Source organism: Montipora foliosa, chromosome 3 (assembly GCF_036669935.1).
Source record: "Montipora foliosa isolate CH-2021 chromosome 3, ASM3666993v2, whole genome shotgun sequence".
Classification (NCBI taxonomy): Eukaryota; Metazoa; Cnidaria; class Anthozoa; order Scleractinia; family Acroporidae; genus Montipora; species Montipora foliosa.
Window position 1 is genome coordinate 47,684,294 of NC_090871.1, and position 16,227 is coordinate 47,700,520.

At 41.7% G+C, this 16,227-nt stretch overlaps 2 protein-coding genes across 3 annotated transcripts in view; both read left to right on the forward strand.

Annotated features, from left to right (window-relative positions):
* Positions 1 to 48, forward strand: part of LOC137996022 (uncharacterized) — a 1,017-nt gene extending 969 nt beyond the window's left edge. Inside the window, exon 1 of the mRNA XM_068841461.1 lies at positions 1 to 48. This exon is cut by the window's left edge and continues 969 nt beyond it. Coding sequence (XP_068697562.1) covers positions 1 to 48 — 48 coding nt within the window.
* An 8,911-nt stretch (positions 49 to 8,959) lies between these two features.
* The window catches only part of LOC137997534 (calcium homeostasis modulator protein-like), a 41,047-nt gene continuing 33,779 nt past the window's right edge, over positions 8,960 to 16,227 (forward strand). The window contains exon 1 of one of the 2 annotated variants that reach the window (XM_068843587.1): positions 8,960 to 9,769. In XM_068843587.1, the coding sequence (XP_068699688.1) occupies positions 9,094 to 9,769 (676 nt within the window). In that variant the 5' untranslated portion in view covers positions 8,960 to 9,093. The remainder of the gene's footprint in view (positions 9,770 to 16,227) is intronic. The other variant, XM_068843585.1, reaches the window with a different exon arrangement.

The window sequence follows — 16,227 nt, forward strand, 5'->3', positions numbered from 1 at the left end:
AACGAAGTTGTGAAATATCCTCATGGATGGAGTGCTTTTGTTAGCTAATGCTAACATGGAACTAAACGTTCGTCGAAGGGAAGCGCTTCGACCAGAACTCCATGCCAGCTACAGATATCTTTGTGAACCTTCAAATCCCATTTCTTCAGAATTATTCGGAGACGATTTGCCGAAAGCAGTTAAAGATATAACTGACACCAACAGAATTACCTCGAAACTCCAGCGAGACAAGAAAGAGAGTTATAGAAGGGGTAGGCAATCTGAATGAAGGGGTAGTTTCTAAAGAAACTGTGGTGCTGCGTCGGTGGGGAAGTAGTATACAAAAATTTGGTTTATCAACGGAGTTGATAATGTAAATTGACCACCGTACAGAGATTCTAAAAGCTGACGTTTCGAGCGTTAGCCCTTCGTCAGAGCGAATCGAGGGATTATGGGTTACGTGTAGTTTTTATAGTAGAGTAGGAGCTACGCTATTGGTGGTAACATGGCAACGTGAAAAGTAGGAATATATTAGTTAAATGAAAAGCGTTCGTTAATACCGTGAGGATTAAGGGTGCCGATTTGAAAGATGAATTTTTGTTCCAGATTCTTGCGGCTTTCCGTCGTACCTAGATGTAGGGAAAGGCCGCAGATAGCCATGTGTTTTTTGGAGTGGTTAGGCAGATTAAAATGGCGAGCGACTGGCTTAGATGCATCCTTGTCATTCTTCTCAACATCGCGAAGGTGTTCGCGGAATCGGTCACCTAGTCGTCTACCTGTCTCACCAATGTATAATTTATTGCATAACGTATTTGCCTTGACAAATTTCAAAGTAAAAGGAGCTACTCAGGGGCAAAAAACTACGTTCGCCCCTCCCAACAAGGGGGAGGGGAAGAAGAAACTCCAGAAGTCTCAGCCTTGAATGCCAAAAGCACACAACACCCAAATTCAGAAGTGAGTGCTACACATAATGTCTGTATCAAAGTGGCTGGCAGGCTCGAATATTTTCTGTCTGAATGGAAATTAATAACCACAGACCCTAAGATCCTTGACATGGTGCAGCACTGTCACCTTGAATTTATTGAGCTACCGTCTCAGCATTATAATTTACCTCCTATTAGATTCAATACAAGAGAGGCTAAAATTATTGACGATGAAATTAAGACCCTATTAAATAAATGGGTCATTGAGGAAGCTCAGCCCTCCCAACTTCAAGTTATCTCGAGCATATTTCTAATGAAAAAGAAGAATGGCTCTTACAGGATGATCCTTAATCTTAAAAGATTAAATGAGTCTATCGAATATAAGCATTTCGAAATGGAGAGCCTATCTTTTGCTGTGCAACTAATGAGAAAAAATAGTTACATGGCCTCAATCGAATTGACCGATGCTTATTACACAGTGCCAATGGCACCTGAGCACAGAAAATACTTGCGGTTCAATTCATGTGGGATGACAAACTATTTCAGTACACTTGTCTGCCCAATGGCTTGTCCTCAGCACCCAGATACTTTAACAAGCTCCCTAAGCCAGTGTATGGTACATTACGTAGTCAAGGCCATCTGAATGTTGGCTATATTGACGATTCTTACCTTCAAGGTAGCTCAGTATCAGATTGCAGCCAAAACATATGGGCAACCATATGCCTGTTTGAGAAGCTAGGCTTTGTTATCAACAAAGAGAAATCGGTGTTGCAACCATGTCAAAAGCTTGTTTTCCTTGGTTTTATTTTGGACTCCATACTCATGAGAGTATCTCACAAGAGACAAAACAGACAGAGTTGTTTCAACCTGTCAGTTGCTCCTAAGCAGAAGAAGTGGCACAAGTGATAGGGTTGCTTGTATCCAGTCTCCCAGCAGTTCAATATGGGCCTCTATTTTACAGAAACATTGAAATACATAAAAATGAAGCCTTGCATAAGAACAAGGGCAATTGTGAAGCACTGATGCAATTATCTCCAGAATCTAGGGAACATCTTAGTTGGTGGGTGAGAACCCTACCACAGGCATACAAACAGATTGACCTCTCAAATCCTGACATAGAAGTCACCACTACAGATGCTTCAAAAATTGACTGGGAGGCAGTCTGCCTTGGGGACACAACTCAAGGTTTGTGGTCAGAATCAGAACAATAGCCCTTTTCACGGTTAGTTTTTCTCATTTGCATTATAATGAGATCTAACGTGGGTGCGAGGCAATTTCGGGTTAAAACTACAAAATAGCCCGAAATTGCCACACATACGTGCTAGATTACATTGTAATGCAAATGAGAAAAACTAACCGTGAAAAGGGCTATTGAGGCACATAAATGAACTTGAGATATTGGCAATTCACTTTGCATTGAGGTGCTCCAAGTCACATATTAAGGGAAAGCATGTCAAAGTTAACAGTGATAACTCTACAGCCGTGTGTTATCTTAATGCCATGGGTGGCACTAAGTCTCCAGCCTGCAATAAGCTTGTTCAGGACATTTGGACTTGGTGCATGCAGAGCAAGGTTTGGTTATCTGCTTCCCACTTGCCAGGTGCTCTCAACGTGGAGGCTGATCAGCAGTCCCCTTAAGTTTAAAATGAACGAACTGAGTGGCACCTTAGAAAGGATGTTTTCCACCAAATTTCCAAAATCTGGGGCACACCAGACATTGATCTTTTTGCCTTCAGGTTAAACTCCCAATTGCCTATGTATGCCTCCTGGAAACCTGATCCTGGGGCTACTCACGTTGATGCTTTCTCTTTTGCATGGACAGGAATGTTTGCTTATCTATTTCCACCCTTCTGCTTAATTGCCAGATGCCTGAAAAAATTGGAGAGCGACGGAGCACTGGGTCTCATTGTAGTGCCCTTGTGGCCAACACAAGCCTGGGGGCCACAACTGTTAAACCTTCTCATAGCAACTCCTGTTATCCTACCTCAGCACAAGGACTTGCTGACACTTCCTCACAACGGGATGGAACACCCCCTAAAGACCAAGCTAAGGATGGTGGCATGTCTGTTATCAGGGAGTTCTATCAAACGCAAGGAATTTCACAATCGGTTACCAAACTGCTCTTGGCCTTCTGGAGAGGGGGCACCAAAAAACAGTATGATGTGTACATCAAAAAATGGACCAAGTTTTGTGCTGAAAGCCAAGCTAATCAATTTCACCCACTTGTTGTAGATGTACTTGATTTCTTGACAGAACTGTATGAGAAAGGCTTTACCTACAGGGCCATTAACACCGCACGGAGTGCGGATGATGGATGATGGATCTAGTGTAGGCAAAAATCCATTGATTTCAAGACTGTTGAAAGGGGTTTTCCAGTCTAGGGCCCCAAAACCAAAGTATACCGAAGTTTGGGATGTTCAGATTGTGTTGTCTTATCTTAGGACTTTGCACCCAGTGGTCTCAGGCCAGCGGGGTCAGACTATCCACATGTTGGATCTCAATGATATGATTGTTTCAGGTAATGGCTTCACTTTTGTCATTGTTAATCATTTGAAGCAAAGTAGACCTGGGTACCATAACCCACAGCTTAAGCTTGTCCCTTTTGAAGACTCTAGCCTTTGTGTTACAACATGTAAGGAGTATTTAGAGAGAACCAAGTCTCTTAGGGGAAACCAGTCTACTCTTTTCATCAGCTATGTGAAACCTTTTAAAGAAGTGAGTAGAGATACCCTGACTCGTTGGGTACGCCAAGTTATGGCACAGGCCGGTTTAGATGTTTCTAAGTTTTCACCACATAGCACTAGAGCAGCGTCAGTGTCAACTGCACATAGAGCTTCTATTAATTTAGATGACATCCTGAAAACGGCTGGTTGGTCATCAAAATGTCGTTTTGCAAAATACTACAACAAGCCAGTAGTTACGGCTTCCAGCTTTGCAAACGCTGTGTTATCTGTTAAGTAGATCCTTATGATGAACTTTATTGCTACTGTAATAAAACCTGTCTGCTTTATTTATGTGTGGTCTTTTCTTTATGTGCGTGTCAGCTTCAAAATCTCATGGGATCTCTCAGCATCGTAACGAGGTAGAATTAGAAAATTAAACGAGACTTACCTGTAAGTTGAAGTTTGATTGGGATTCTACCGAGTAACATAATGCTGAGAGATTACATGCCCATGCTCCCACCTACCCGGCAGTACATCTTTCGGGTACATCGGACAACACGCACATTCAGCCTTCTAAAACTGTTTGGCGCATGCGCTTGCTATCTCATGTAATCTCTCAGAATTATGTAACTCGGTAGAATCCCAATCAAACTTACAGCGGTTTTTTGAGCAATTTTGAATGAATTTGAGTTCGCCGTTGACTGTTCCGGTTTTTTGAGGTAAAAGGACGAATATAAACCACAGGTAAGGTAATTCAACGTTTATCTATCATTGATTTACATACATAGTTAACGATATATCGCTATAGGTGAAGCAAACGGTAAATCCAGTACATTTACTATAAAATAACAATCGGCTACACAAACAGATTGTGTGGGCCCCCTGTGATTTGGATCTACTGGAAGCTTTAAAAATGGCAAAGCCATCTATGCCTTACAACGAAATTCGCGAAACTATAAATGCCAATTGTGCCATCCCCTCAGGAACATCAACCTCTGCAATTGGTCGAGCAGTTCAAAAAATACTTTCTGGAGGACCATGGATATAGAAGCGAATGACAGTTCGAAAAGTTTACACCTGAAAACGTAAACTACTGACAAGATTTTCTAAGCTATATCAGCAGCGTTGACCAATACAAGCTGAAGTTTTTTGATGAGGCAGGGTTTGCCTTTCCCGGTGTTCGGAAAGCTAATTATGCCGGACATTCCCCTGCAAATCATCCCTGTGTTGAAATTGGTAGGCATCTGTGCGCCCCAAATGTCACTCTAAACATGTTGATAAGGAGTCCTTTATGCAAATACAGAAGATGGTGCCACAGACACTTAAACGTTTTAAACTTTTTTGGTGAAGCAAGCCAAAACTCTATGCCAAACGGTCAGCCTATCTTACAATACGGCGATCATGTGCTTTTAGACGACTGTGCAACCCACCATTTTGAAGGAGGCTATGCCCTAGCCGAATCGTTAGACAATGTAGGTGTCGAAGTCGTTTATCTTCCCACCTGTAGCCCGGAATTAAATCCTATTGAACTGGCGTTTAACAAACTGAAGAAGAGATAACTGTAAATGATCGAGCTGGCTTTTTTAAACACGTAGGTAATATTAATTGTTAGCCCATATGAACGATATTACTGCCGATAGACTTCAAATTTACTCAAAGAGAAATAAACTAAGAACTGCTGAAATTTCCTTTGTAAAAAAACATGTTTATGAGCAGTCGCATGTAAAATAGAAATAGCAGTCAATATAGCGTGGGTGTTTTGTATTCATACAACCAACCTTCAGTGAAGTTCAATCTGTTTTAAAACCCCCTTTAGAAAACATAATTTGAAGACGTTTCAGTGTTCTGCAGCACTGGGCACAAATCACGCTGTATTTCTGTGAAACATCTGTTACCACTTTTAAGAATGCTATACAGTGTTTTGGCGATAAACCATTCAATTACAAGGCAGATAAAAATATATAGTAAGTATACGTAGTAGAATTATTCTTGTTGAAACAACCAGCCATTAAGGGACTACAGTTTAGTTCAATCTGATTCAAGGAGTGTTACTAGCTATTCTTGGGATCAACAGTACACAAATCAGGCTGTTGACAGTGCAAACTCCACTCTAATTTGGGAGCACTGCGGCAACGGTTTGGTGATAAACCATTAAACAGGGGCGCAGCGTCCATATACGCACGTACGTCCGTGCGTACAGCTCAAATCCGGGAATCCTTATTCCCCGGAGGCATTAATTTTTTAAAGTCATTATAAAATCGGGCCAACCTTTTTTTTAAATGTCGAATTAAACTGGTTTCTCTGTGTGTGAGTATTTCCAGCATCTTTTGATTAACCCATACAGGCCTGACCACCAGGATCCAACATCAGATGTCCAACAATTGTGGACGCTGTTGAAAAGTGTCGAACGAGGTGGCCAAACGAATGCAACATGTTGGATCCAACATTTTGGACTCAAGGGTCTGGAACCAAAATCCACCCAGAACCCTCACAAAACAAACTCTCGCCAAGTTGGCTTTTCCAAGTTCCTATCAATAGAGTGACTTTCCCTGATAACAAGAGGACGGCTGTTCCAGAATCTGGGAACTGCAACAGCAAATGCACGGTCTCCAAGGGTCTTGCACCATGCAGCTGTGAGGAACCTTGATAAGACCCAGGGCATCACTCCGTAGGGGGTAGCGTCCCTGGTTCTTGACTTGCAAAAGATCCTGCAGATACATTGATGCCATGCCCCTGAGAGCTTTGAACTCAAGAAGGGCTATCTGTTTGAAGAGAGATTGCTCAAGCTTTTGTCGCTTAGATATTCAAGACTTTGCTCGTTCACCATTCTGAAGCCTGAACTGACGTGGCTAAGCGCGAAACAGATGCAACGAATTAAGCATCACCATGGATACCGATAGCCGCAGCGCACGCGCGCGTGCAACACTGTTGAATGTGATGGCCAAACGAATGCAACACTGTTTTTCACACCTTAGAACAAAAGAAACGTTGGACGATGTTGAAGACGATGTTTGATGCAACATGGTGGCCAAACGAGTGCAACATGTTGGATTCAACAATGTTGGATGATGTTGAACTAACATGTTGCACCCGTTTAGCCAGGCTTTAACGGCAAGAAACGTAGTAGTGGACGAAAGCAAACAAAAAAACCTCTACCCTTCGAGGCCCCCACACAGTGTCAGTCTTATCACCAGTCCTCCAGTTCCCGGTTATTTTTAAAAGAAATATGATTATGATGATTGATGATGATATTATAACAGAGTTTGCGACGTCTTACCTTCTGTTTGCACTGTAAACCCTTGTTTGTGTTGTAGCTTGCTGCAGACAAAACTCGACAGATGGGTAAAATAAACAACTAACTACTGGATTTTCTTCCGCATTTGTTTATTGAAATGGCCTTCGAAAATATTCGTAAATGGCATTTCCGAGATTTCAAGATTTTCTGGGTGGTGTGGGGGGGGGGGGGGGGGAAGGCCCCCAGACCCCCCTAGTTTAGAGGACCTTTCGCGCTCGAAACATTCGTGTGCGGACACCTTCAAAATCTCACGCTACGTCCCTGTTAAACGACAAAGGAATTTACGAAAGTGTATAAATAGCTCGTTCAGTTGAAGAGAAATACGTTTGGCATCGAGTAATAATACAATTTCAATATTTCGTGAGTGAGAGAATTAGGGATATGACGAGGCAAGATTCAACGATAATTTTTTTTTCTAACACAACAAATTTAAGCTTAATATTTAAGTAATGTAATATGACTTGGCTATAAAGAATCAAAATCATAGTGAACTCAACATGAGTGATCAACATAATTAACAAAACTTCACTTAGAAGAAGAATTAACAAAGCAACAGTAATTTCCGTTCCGTTGTTGTCTTTTCTGTTACATTAACGTTCGATCAGTACGTATAGAATTTTCATTTCTAAACTGAGAGCACAACTTGGCTTTCAACACAGCTAGATATCATGATAAGATAACAAAAACATGAATAAAGATCGCAGCGAAGAGTTATGTTTCCGACTGGGATCAGACGTTTAATTAATAAATAAACCATAGTCTGTCCAATATGGTTTAGTTAAGCGTATCAGTGGCATCCTCGCAAGCTTTTGCTAGAGCACTTAGTCCTGAAAACGCATCCGAAATTAACTGGGAGGCTCTAGTGTCTGTTTCAGTGCGTTCAGTGCTCTTCGGTTTATCTTTCGCAATAGGTCTTGGAGGCAAACAGTGATCGTGACGTCTTCAGGCTTTCTTGAATACCTACTGTCAACATGAAATCGTCATCGAGTGAAAACGGGCCAGGCAATTCTGCTTCTCCGTGACACACACTGGATATATCCAATGGGCTTAAATAAGATGGAACGCTGGCTTGCCTTGAGACATTTGGCCAATTAATCCCTCTATCCTCCCACAGTTTACTGTAAGGATTTCGAACGGAGGTTTTGCCAGACTGATAATTTCGCGCGACTGGTCAACTTCGCCAAATTCTATGGGCCCCCTTCATTGCTTTGTGCTTTGGCTCGTTGGCAAATGTGGCAAAGTTGTCCTTTTTGCCATATCTGCCAATTCGCCAACATTTTCTCATTTTTGCCATTGTTGTTGTTGCGTGCATTTCTGGACATGTCTGGCGCCGTTGCAGGCCGGTAACCGGTCAAGGCTTTGAAAATACTAAATGGCCGGCAGTCCGGTATTTTCAATAAATTTCACCAATCGATTAATCCCAGCTAAACCAAACTATCTTATGTTGATTGAGAATAGTCAAGCGATCCTGAAATACTTGATGGATCTGAAGTCTAGCGTTTGGTTTACGCTGGGCTCATTGAAAATACCGGACTGCCGGCCATTTAGTATTTTCAAAACCTTGACCGGTTACCGGCCATATAGCCACAGCATATAAGTTTCAGCTAAAAGTTTCAACGTGTAACAGCGGCTTTAGCCTCTGTTGTTGGACAACGCTTGTGCAACAGCAGAACGTTTTGCCCCGAGCAACTTCAACCTCTTTAGGATTGCGGTTTTCCTGTTGTTGCTTTTTTGCTTTTTTTCTTTGAAACCAAAAATTGGCAATTACAAAATCATGACTTGTATCACGAGGATGCAGTTGGGTTTATAACGAATTTAGAAAGTACTTTCTTCCTCTTTCGAATTCGACCGTTCAAGTTCGCCTCTTGCAATTTTAAGATTCTTCTCTATTCACCGCAAAATGGACGGCCCTTGGAGTTTTTAATGCAGCCCCGTGTATTAGTATAAAAATATCAAACTCTACATTAATGATATTGTGGCCGGATAACTTAATGATGGGTGCCATATTTTCGTGAGCACCTCAGCCCTGTGTATTGATGTTTTACAATTGAACCCTCAATCAGCATAACTAATTAATGCAAATAAAAGTTAACTGCGCTGATGCATGTTTGTTCCGTTCTGGATTTATTACAACCGCCAGCCGGTCCAAACTAACGTGACCTCAAAGGTATTTTGAAATCACGATATCATCCATTTGGCATAGCGTAATCCTTGATAAGGCCTCGGTTTGGAAATGGGTGCTGTCAACTCCCTTACCAGGTCATGTGCAAGCTTCTGGCCGAAATGTTCGCGCTATCCAAATGTCCGTGAACCTCTGAAGCGTATATCCACCGTTTCTCCTACTTCACGTTTTGCTAAATTCATCAAAAACAACAACATTACTCTTCGAAATGTTGCTCTCTCACTGTCAACTTTCGGCCTTGAGGAACTTGTCCATGCAGAGGCTTTCAACTGCCCAGAAGAGAGTTACAAGTTCTATGGTTTGTCTTTCTTACTACTTCCTGTCATTGCTCTTTTCTGTGTCAACCTGGTGATTATTGGAGAGATGGGTACGTTGACTACGAGAATATTTGTGAGAAGATACCGCAGACGAGGAAACTGTCTAAATGTGGTAATGCCTAGTTTGTTGAAGGCGGGTTTTGGCCCTATAATGTGGTTGATTGCATCATTTCGGAATGACGCCTTTTACGTTTGTGCCAGATTTGGGCCATCACCAGTTCCAAACAACGCAACAATTACTAACGAAACAAGCGCGGAGGAGATTATTCTGTGGGAAAAGAAAATACAAAAGTGCAAAAGCGAATCTCATGTGATTGCGTTGTCTCTACTGGTTGGCTTCGTTTTCGTCACAAGTATTGCAATAGTTTGTAAGCAGTGCTGCATCAAAGATGAGTTTCTCATGCAAAGCGGTAAGTTGGGAAAATAGTTACATAGATTACTGTGGCTCCAGTTATAATGATAATAGTGCGGATTTTATTGCAGTATTCCCATAAAGGCTCTTTACCTACGTAAAAATTTAATTCAAGCTAAACTTGAAATAATCCGTAGCATTTTTCAGTTCCGCTTGAAATGTTCTTAACCCCGATTTCCACTGTGTTGGTATAAAGAATGAGAAATACAAGGCAGCTTGACTTTTGAATGCATTTCACACTTGAAAATGTTTAAGGTTTAGGCTTGAAATTCTTGTCGTAGACATGGCCTCGGTGTAACTTCCGGAGAAATATACACATATTAAGATATGTACAAAAAATATATACAGGATCACATCTCGAAACGAGATATTAAGGCTGACGGACACTACAGAGATACAAATCTACATCCAGATTTAGAAAATAATTTAATAATTTTGACTTAAAAGTCCTTATAGTAGGGGTATCGCGAATGTTTCTTGGTAGAGAATTCCATTCAAGGTCGGCGGCACTCTTAAAACTCTCATACCGTCAATTAGCGAGCTATCTCTCAAATTAGGATCATGTAGCTCAGAGCGTTTGACTAAGTATCCTTTCACTTGGCTTGGGCTGTCTATATGTTGTTAATGATTGTGTACACAAATTGCAATCTCATGAACCGTCTTCTGCTGCTTAAAGATAGCAGCGTTAGTTTCGATCGCGTGAATTGTGTACAAGTCTTGCGATTTGCACTAAGGATAATACGCATAGCTTGCTTTTGAAGACGCTCGAGGTGCAGAGCATTTTGTTTTCCACAGTCACCCCAGACTATGCAACCTTAATCCATAATTGGTAAGATCGTTTGCTTATATATCGTACGTAGCACTTTCCAGCTGAGGTATTTAGATACCCTGTTCAACAGTTTCAGTCTGGGATAAACTCTTCGAGATATTACATCAATGAGCATATTCCAACTTAGGTTACGATCTATGTGCACCGCTAAATAAAATAAATAAAATACAATTCCCTTAAACGCAAAATACTCTAAAATAACGTTTTCTTGGCTACACCATAGAATTCATTGCCACATCTAGAGACTCTACCGACAAGCGGACTCGTTTGACATCCACTGCCGAGCCAAACGAGCCAACAGTGTAACAGACCCCAACTGATTATTTATATGACTCGTTCTTTGATCCACTGCCGAACCAAGCGAGACAAACGAGCCACCAGTATAACAGACCTCAATATTTATATGACTCGTTCTTTCAGCCACTGCCTAGCCAAGCGAGCCAGTTCTTCTACCGTTCTAGAATGTGGACCTGTATTCTGTAATTGATAAACAATTACAAGTATATGTGATCATTTGTTTTATTAGAAGATCTAGAGCGATTTAATTATGCAAAGGATCAACTTTTGGTTGCTCAGACTTAGCGGTATTTCCTGTTTGTTAAAGTGGTACTATGACGAAAATTTTAGATTTTCTCCAGGTTTTTTTAACTGAACTACAATGTTTATGACCAAAAAATGATAAATTTGTAAATTTGGATCAGGACACACTATTCTTGTGAAGAAATAGACCGACTAAACTTGTCAAAAACCTGTCCGCCATTACTCAAATCGCCATCTGGTAGGTCTGCTATTTGTATCAGAGGTCTTCTTGTGACGTCATCCAATCAAGACAACACAGCAACGCCATAACAACGCCATATCAAACCTTCAATATGGCGATGAATTTGTCTCCTTCGAATTCTCCTTCTTCTTCGTCGGAAAGCGAGTTAGACAACGACTTTGAAACAGAAGAACATACAATACAGTACAGCAAGCTGTTGATTTTCTTCCTTACGACGAAGAACTGCAGCCTCTGGCTACGGAGGAAGAGGCCGACGAGTACGATGTAACAATAAAGCAACAACTAGAACTAGAACGACAATTTTAGCAACAATTTTACAGCCATTACGAGTTTCCTTTAAGGAACTGATAGAACTAAAACTCAACTACAGGATGCGCTGCACGTGAAGGACCGCATAAAACATGAACCACTACAAACGGGCCTGGCATACAGGATTTCAAAGCGTCACGCTTTAGTTTTGAAGCAGACAAAAAACCTAAACCAAGGAAATTATAAATGATAGTTTACTTATTCAATAATAAGTCTTATAAAGTACTGAAAGGTGATGCTTGGAAATTATGCACAGATAAATAGCCGCGAAATAACATATGGAAAGCCCTCATCATTCGACGGTCACGGCTTGAAGTAGAAGGGGTTTAGGGCCGATTTACACGGTACGATTCAAGTTGTTGCATGCGACAAGCTCACGACAGGCCTACGATATGACTTACGATTGTCGCAGCGTTTTAAAACGTGTTTTAAAATGCTACGACATTTTTTCTGACGAACACAACAATCGTAAATCATGTCGTGGGCATGTCGTAAGTCGCATGGGACAAAAATCGTACCATGTAAATCGGCCCTTATCCTTCTTCCTCCATATTGTCGGAACTGAAGATGGCTGGAGGCGTTTCATCGCACCTCCTACATGAATTGTTCCAGCGAAACAATCCTCCGTGAAGTGTTCCGAACAAATGTCAAAACGGCCTGGGGGATTGAAGTTTGCCCGGTAAGCGGAGACAAATCTCTTCCATTGAGCTCTTATAAAACTTGGGTTAACAGGGAAATTGTGTAGCGAAATTCCCGCTTTAGGGTTGGAAGGATTGCTGCAACCCTGCACAACGCAACGATTAGACGGCATAATCTTTTCCAAGCCAAGCGTAGACAAAAACACACCACCAAGGATAAAACATGAACCTCGCACTCCTCTTCGGCATCCTAAAGTAGCCACCTTGATTGGATGACGTCACATCCTTCTTGACCCAGCTCTCTCTTTTGAACTCCGCAATTTTTCAATTGAGTAATGGCGGGCAATCATATCGAGAATTCGTAGTTCAAAATGTCGGACTTCTCGTCAGAGTCATGGCTTAAAATTTGGCATGGTAGATACTTATAATACATACTTTCGAAAGATAAAAAGAAAAGGTAAGGTAACGTTTTGATCATAGTAACCACTTTACGTATTTACAAAGATGTGACAGCTCTTTTGTCTGCAAAGTTAAATGACCGATCTATTAAAATGTCAGGAAAAAAGGCATGCGTCTGTTTTGCAATGTCCATTTTATACAGGTTTTTGACAATAGACATGACCATAAGAAGCAACTATAAGGTTTACCCGTCGGCTTAAATAGAGATGTCCGTGCAGTACTTATATTATCTCACTGTAAATGTGTGTGTAGGGGGGGGGGGGGGGGGCGTCCGCTTAAATAGTAGGTATCAACTTAATTGCCTTAATATGGGGTCTGTTTAATACAGGTTTCAGTGTAGCTTCCAGTCATTATGAGCACTCAGTGATTGGCAAATTTTCCTGGCTGCTTGATTTCCTGTTGTGCTTTCTCGCTGGAAAAAATTGCTAACTGAGATCTCTGTTGTTTCTCTTGGAATTTATGGTCCCTAAGTTTAAGTAAAAAATAAAAAAAAAAAAACAAACAAACAAACAAAAAACACGGGCCGGAATTTTCGAACTCGGCTAGTGACACACCCCTGGTTTGTGCCATACGTTCTGGTTGTAAAGTGAAACGTGAGCGGCACGTCTTTGAATCTTTTCGAGAGAGTCGACCTCGTTTTTTCGGTAAGGATCCCAAGCTGCGCTGGCATATTCAAGTGTTAGTCTAACAAGGGTGAGTGCGGCTCTTTATTTCTTCGAGGCACGAGTGCAAATTTCGCTTAATGAAGCCTAGAGTTTTGTTTGCTTTGTTTTTAACATTTGTAACGCGCGCTTCCAATTTAGCGTTTCCGTAAGAGTGACACCAAGATATGGATGTTGATCTACGGACAGCAGTGTGTGACCAGTCACCGTGTAGTTGTACATGATTGGTTGCCTTGACCGATGAATCCTCAGAACATAGCATTTTCATGGATAAAAGTCCTTCTAATTGTGACATTATTTGATGGAAAGAGTTAATTGTACACGACCAATCATCTGTACCCCCTAAATCAAAGATCAACTTCCTTTGCAACGAGCGCAAACGTATCGAAGATAGATGCTCTACACATACAACAACCACAAAGCACCAAGACACATTTGATGACATCTTCCGCTCAAACGGATATCCAGAGAACAACATAAACCAAACAAAGCGACCCCAGAACGGCCGAAGAAACCCTTAACCCTTCGACGGTCATACCTCAAGATTCCGTACACCTCAGAACGACTAAACCACAAAATCACGAGCATTTTTAGAGAAAAGAGGACATCCCAGTACAATACAATACACATTTAATTGACCACTCCACATAGGGGCATTTCAGGGCCAACGAAACACAATCACGACAGAACAGAACATTCAACAACAACAGCCCAACTGGCTGAAGGCAGGCCAGCAGGCTTTTTACAAGTGCAGCTGGGAAGCTGAACCAGGGACTAACCGGTCCAAATTCAACCAGTGGTCAGAACGTGTCTTGAATCCGGGATCCCTGGATCTCAAGGCAAGCGCCCTAACCACTAGGCCGCACTGCCTCTTCCTCTTTCAGAACGTGGCGGAATGTCTGGATTCAACCATAATCTTTAAAGCGGCTGCTCTTTTGATTGAAAGGCGCCAGATCCATCCAACACGTTTGACTGGACACTGAAAATCCCTCATGTTTCATTTAAGAATCCCAATACTGAAACATCTGAGCGGGCACTCTCGGAATCCTCTTTTGATTGTGATAGCACCACTTCCAGTTCTGATGAGGGACCAAATTTCTTTCTGTGAGAAGCTTGAAGTTAAGGTTGCGAAGCTTGACGAAGTCAATGTGGTAAACGAGGATTTACTAGCCCGGGGACTCTTTCCAAACACTTCAAGACCATGAAGGATTTCGAAGATCGCATCATTGGAATTGTAGTCGATGAGTCTCATTGCGTAGTTAAATGGTGAGTGTTATTTTTTCGAAAATACCTTTTTGATTGATTACGAATCAATTTTGCCTGAATTTTTGATTTAGTCGCCAGTAGTACGGTTAATTTAGTTAATCTGACCGGAAACGAGAGCGTTTCTTGGCAACCGCGACGCATGCTCAAATGGGAAAAAACACGATTTCTGCAGTCTCCTTTCCTCGCAAGGTACATCCTGCCGTTACTGAAGAGTGTTAATTCTGTAAACATAGTTAGATCTAGGGAGCCACAAGTTCAAAAGCGCCGATAACACCATTACTTGTTTCTTTTGATGGTATTTCACCCCGACTTTTCGGAGGGATAAGAGCACTTGTAGTTGGCAATCATTTGCTGGCATCCTATAATAACTCTTCGCTCTCAAGATGTTTCAAACTCCAGGGATTGCCATCACATTTTGCAAGCGATTTTTCTGTAGGCACACAGATCGCTTATTGTTTCAGTTGTAAAGGCTTTCACTAGCCCTTTGCGAAGCGGAGGAAATTTAAAAGCGGAGTTTGCTGCCGCCTGGTATACGTAGTTTTCCCAGACCAGCTGTTTATGATCGCGCCCTCCCATTTGTCCTCGCAGCTCCTGTCAAATGCCCGACAAACACCTGTTTATGTACAAAAAGTGAGACACTACTTTAGTGTTAAGCTATTTCCGAGACTATTTTCTTTGATTTTGAGCAAATCAGACATTCTCACCTTCACAACTGGTGCTAAAAAAAGTTCCGTAGGAATGTTCATAAGGTGGCTTTTTTCTTCATTGACGACTGAGTATTCGTCAACAGGGTTTTCTTCAAATAGAGTTCTTTTTTGATGAGGTTCGTGGCTTTGGCCCTTGAGTGTTTGCGTCCTGACACGACGCAGTACTGTTGCTGTCCTTTCGACGCTTAGGCGTTGGAGTAATTCCAGTCGGAGATCGATGTTGTCGTTCTAATATTCGATGCTTATCCCCCGCAGTAGAATGATGGTAGGGAAGCAGTTGAAACTCCCTTCCATAACAGCCGTAAATACTTGTTGTAACTCGGTAAAAGCTTCAAACAATTAATCTTTCTCGCGCACTTCTTACACACAAGGCGTTGGTGATCAATACCAACAACAATTCCTATAGTACCTAATAATTTTGCAAGTATGACTAGCTTTCCATTCAAAACACCCCAAAACGCTTTGTTTGTAGTCTGACAGGACATTTGGGAGTAGATATCGGTGAAATATTTATTTACACAATTCCCGCGAAGCATTCTTTGACATATGGCAGCTGATACACTTGACAGATGGGTGACCAGAAGTGATTTTGATTGGCTAGTTTTTCGAAGACACGTATCGTGCCGTGGTGGGGGCGGAACACTCAATTGAAGGACTCTGTGTGAAGCTTTTCCTTTCCTCTCCCTCACCTTCTCCCCTTCTAAGCAAGGCTTGATACTGAGGCCACTGTCAAACGCACTTAAATAATCCGAGATTACTACTAGTACCAGCAAACTAAACAACAGGAAAGGAATCTAGATACACA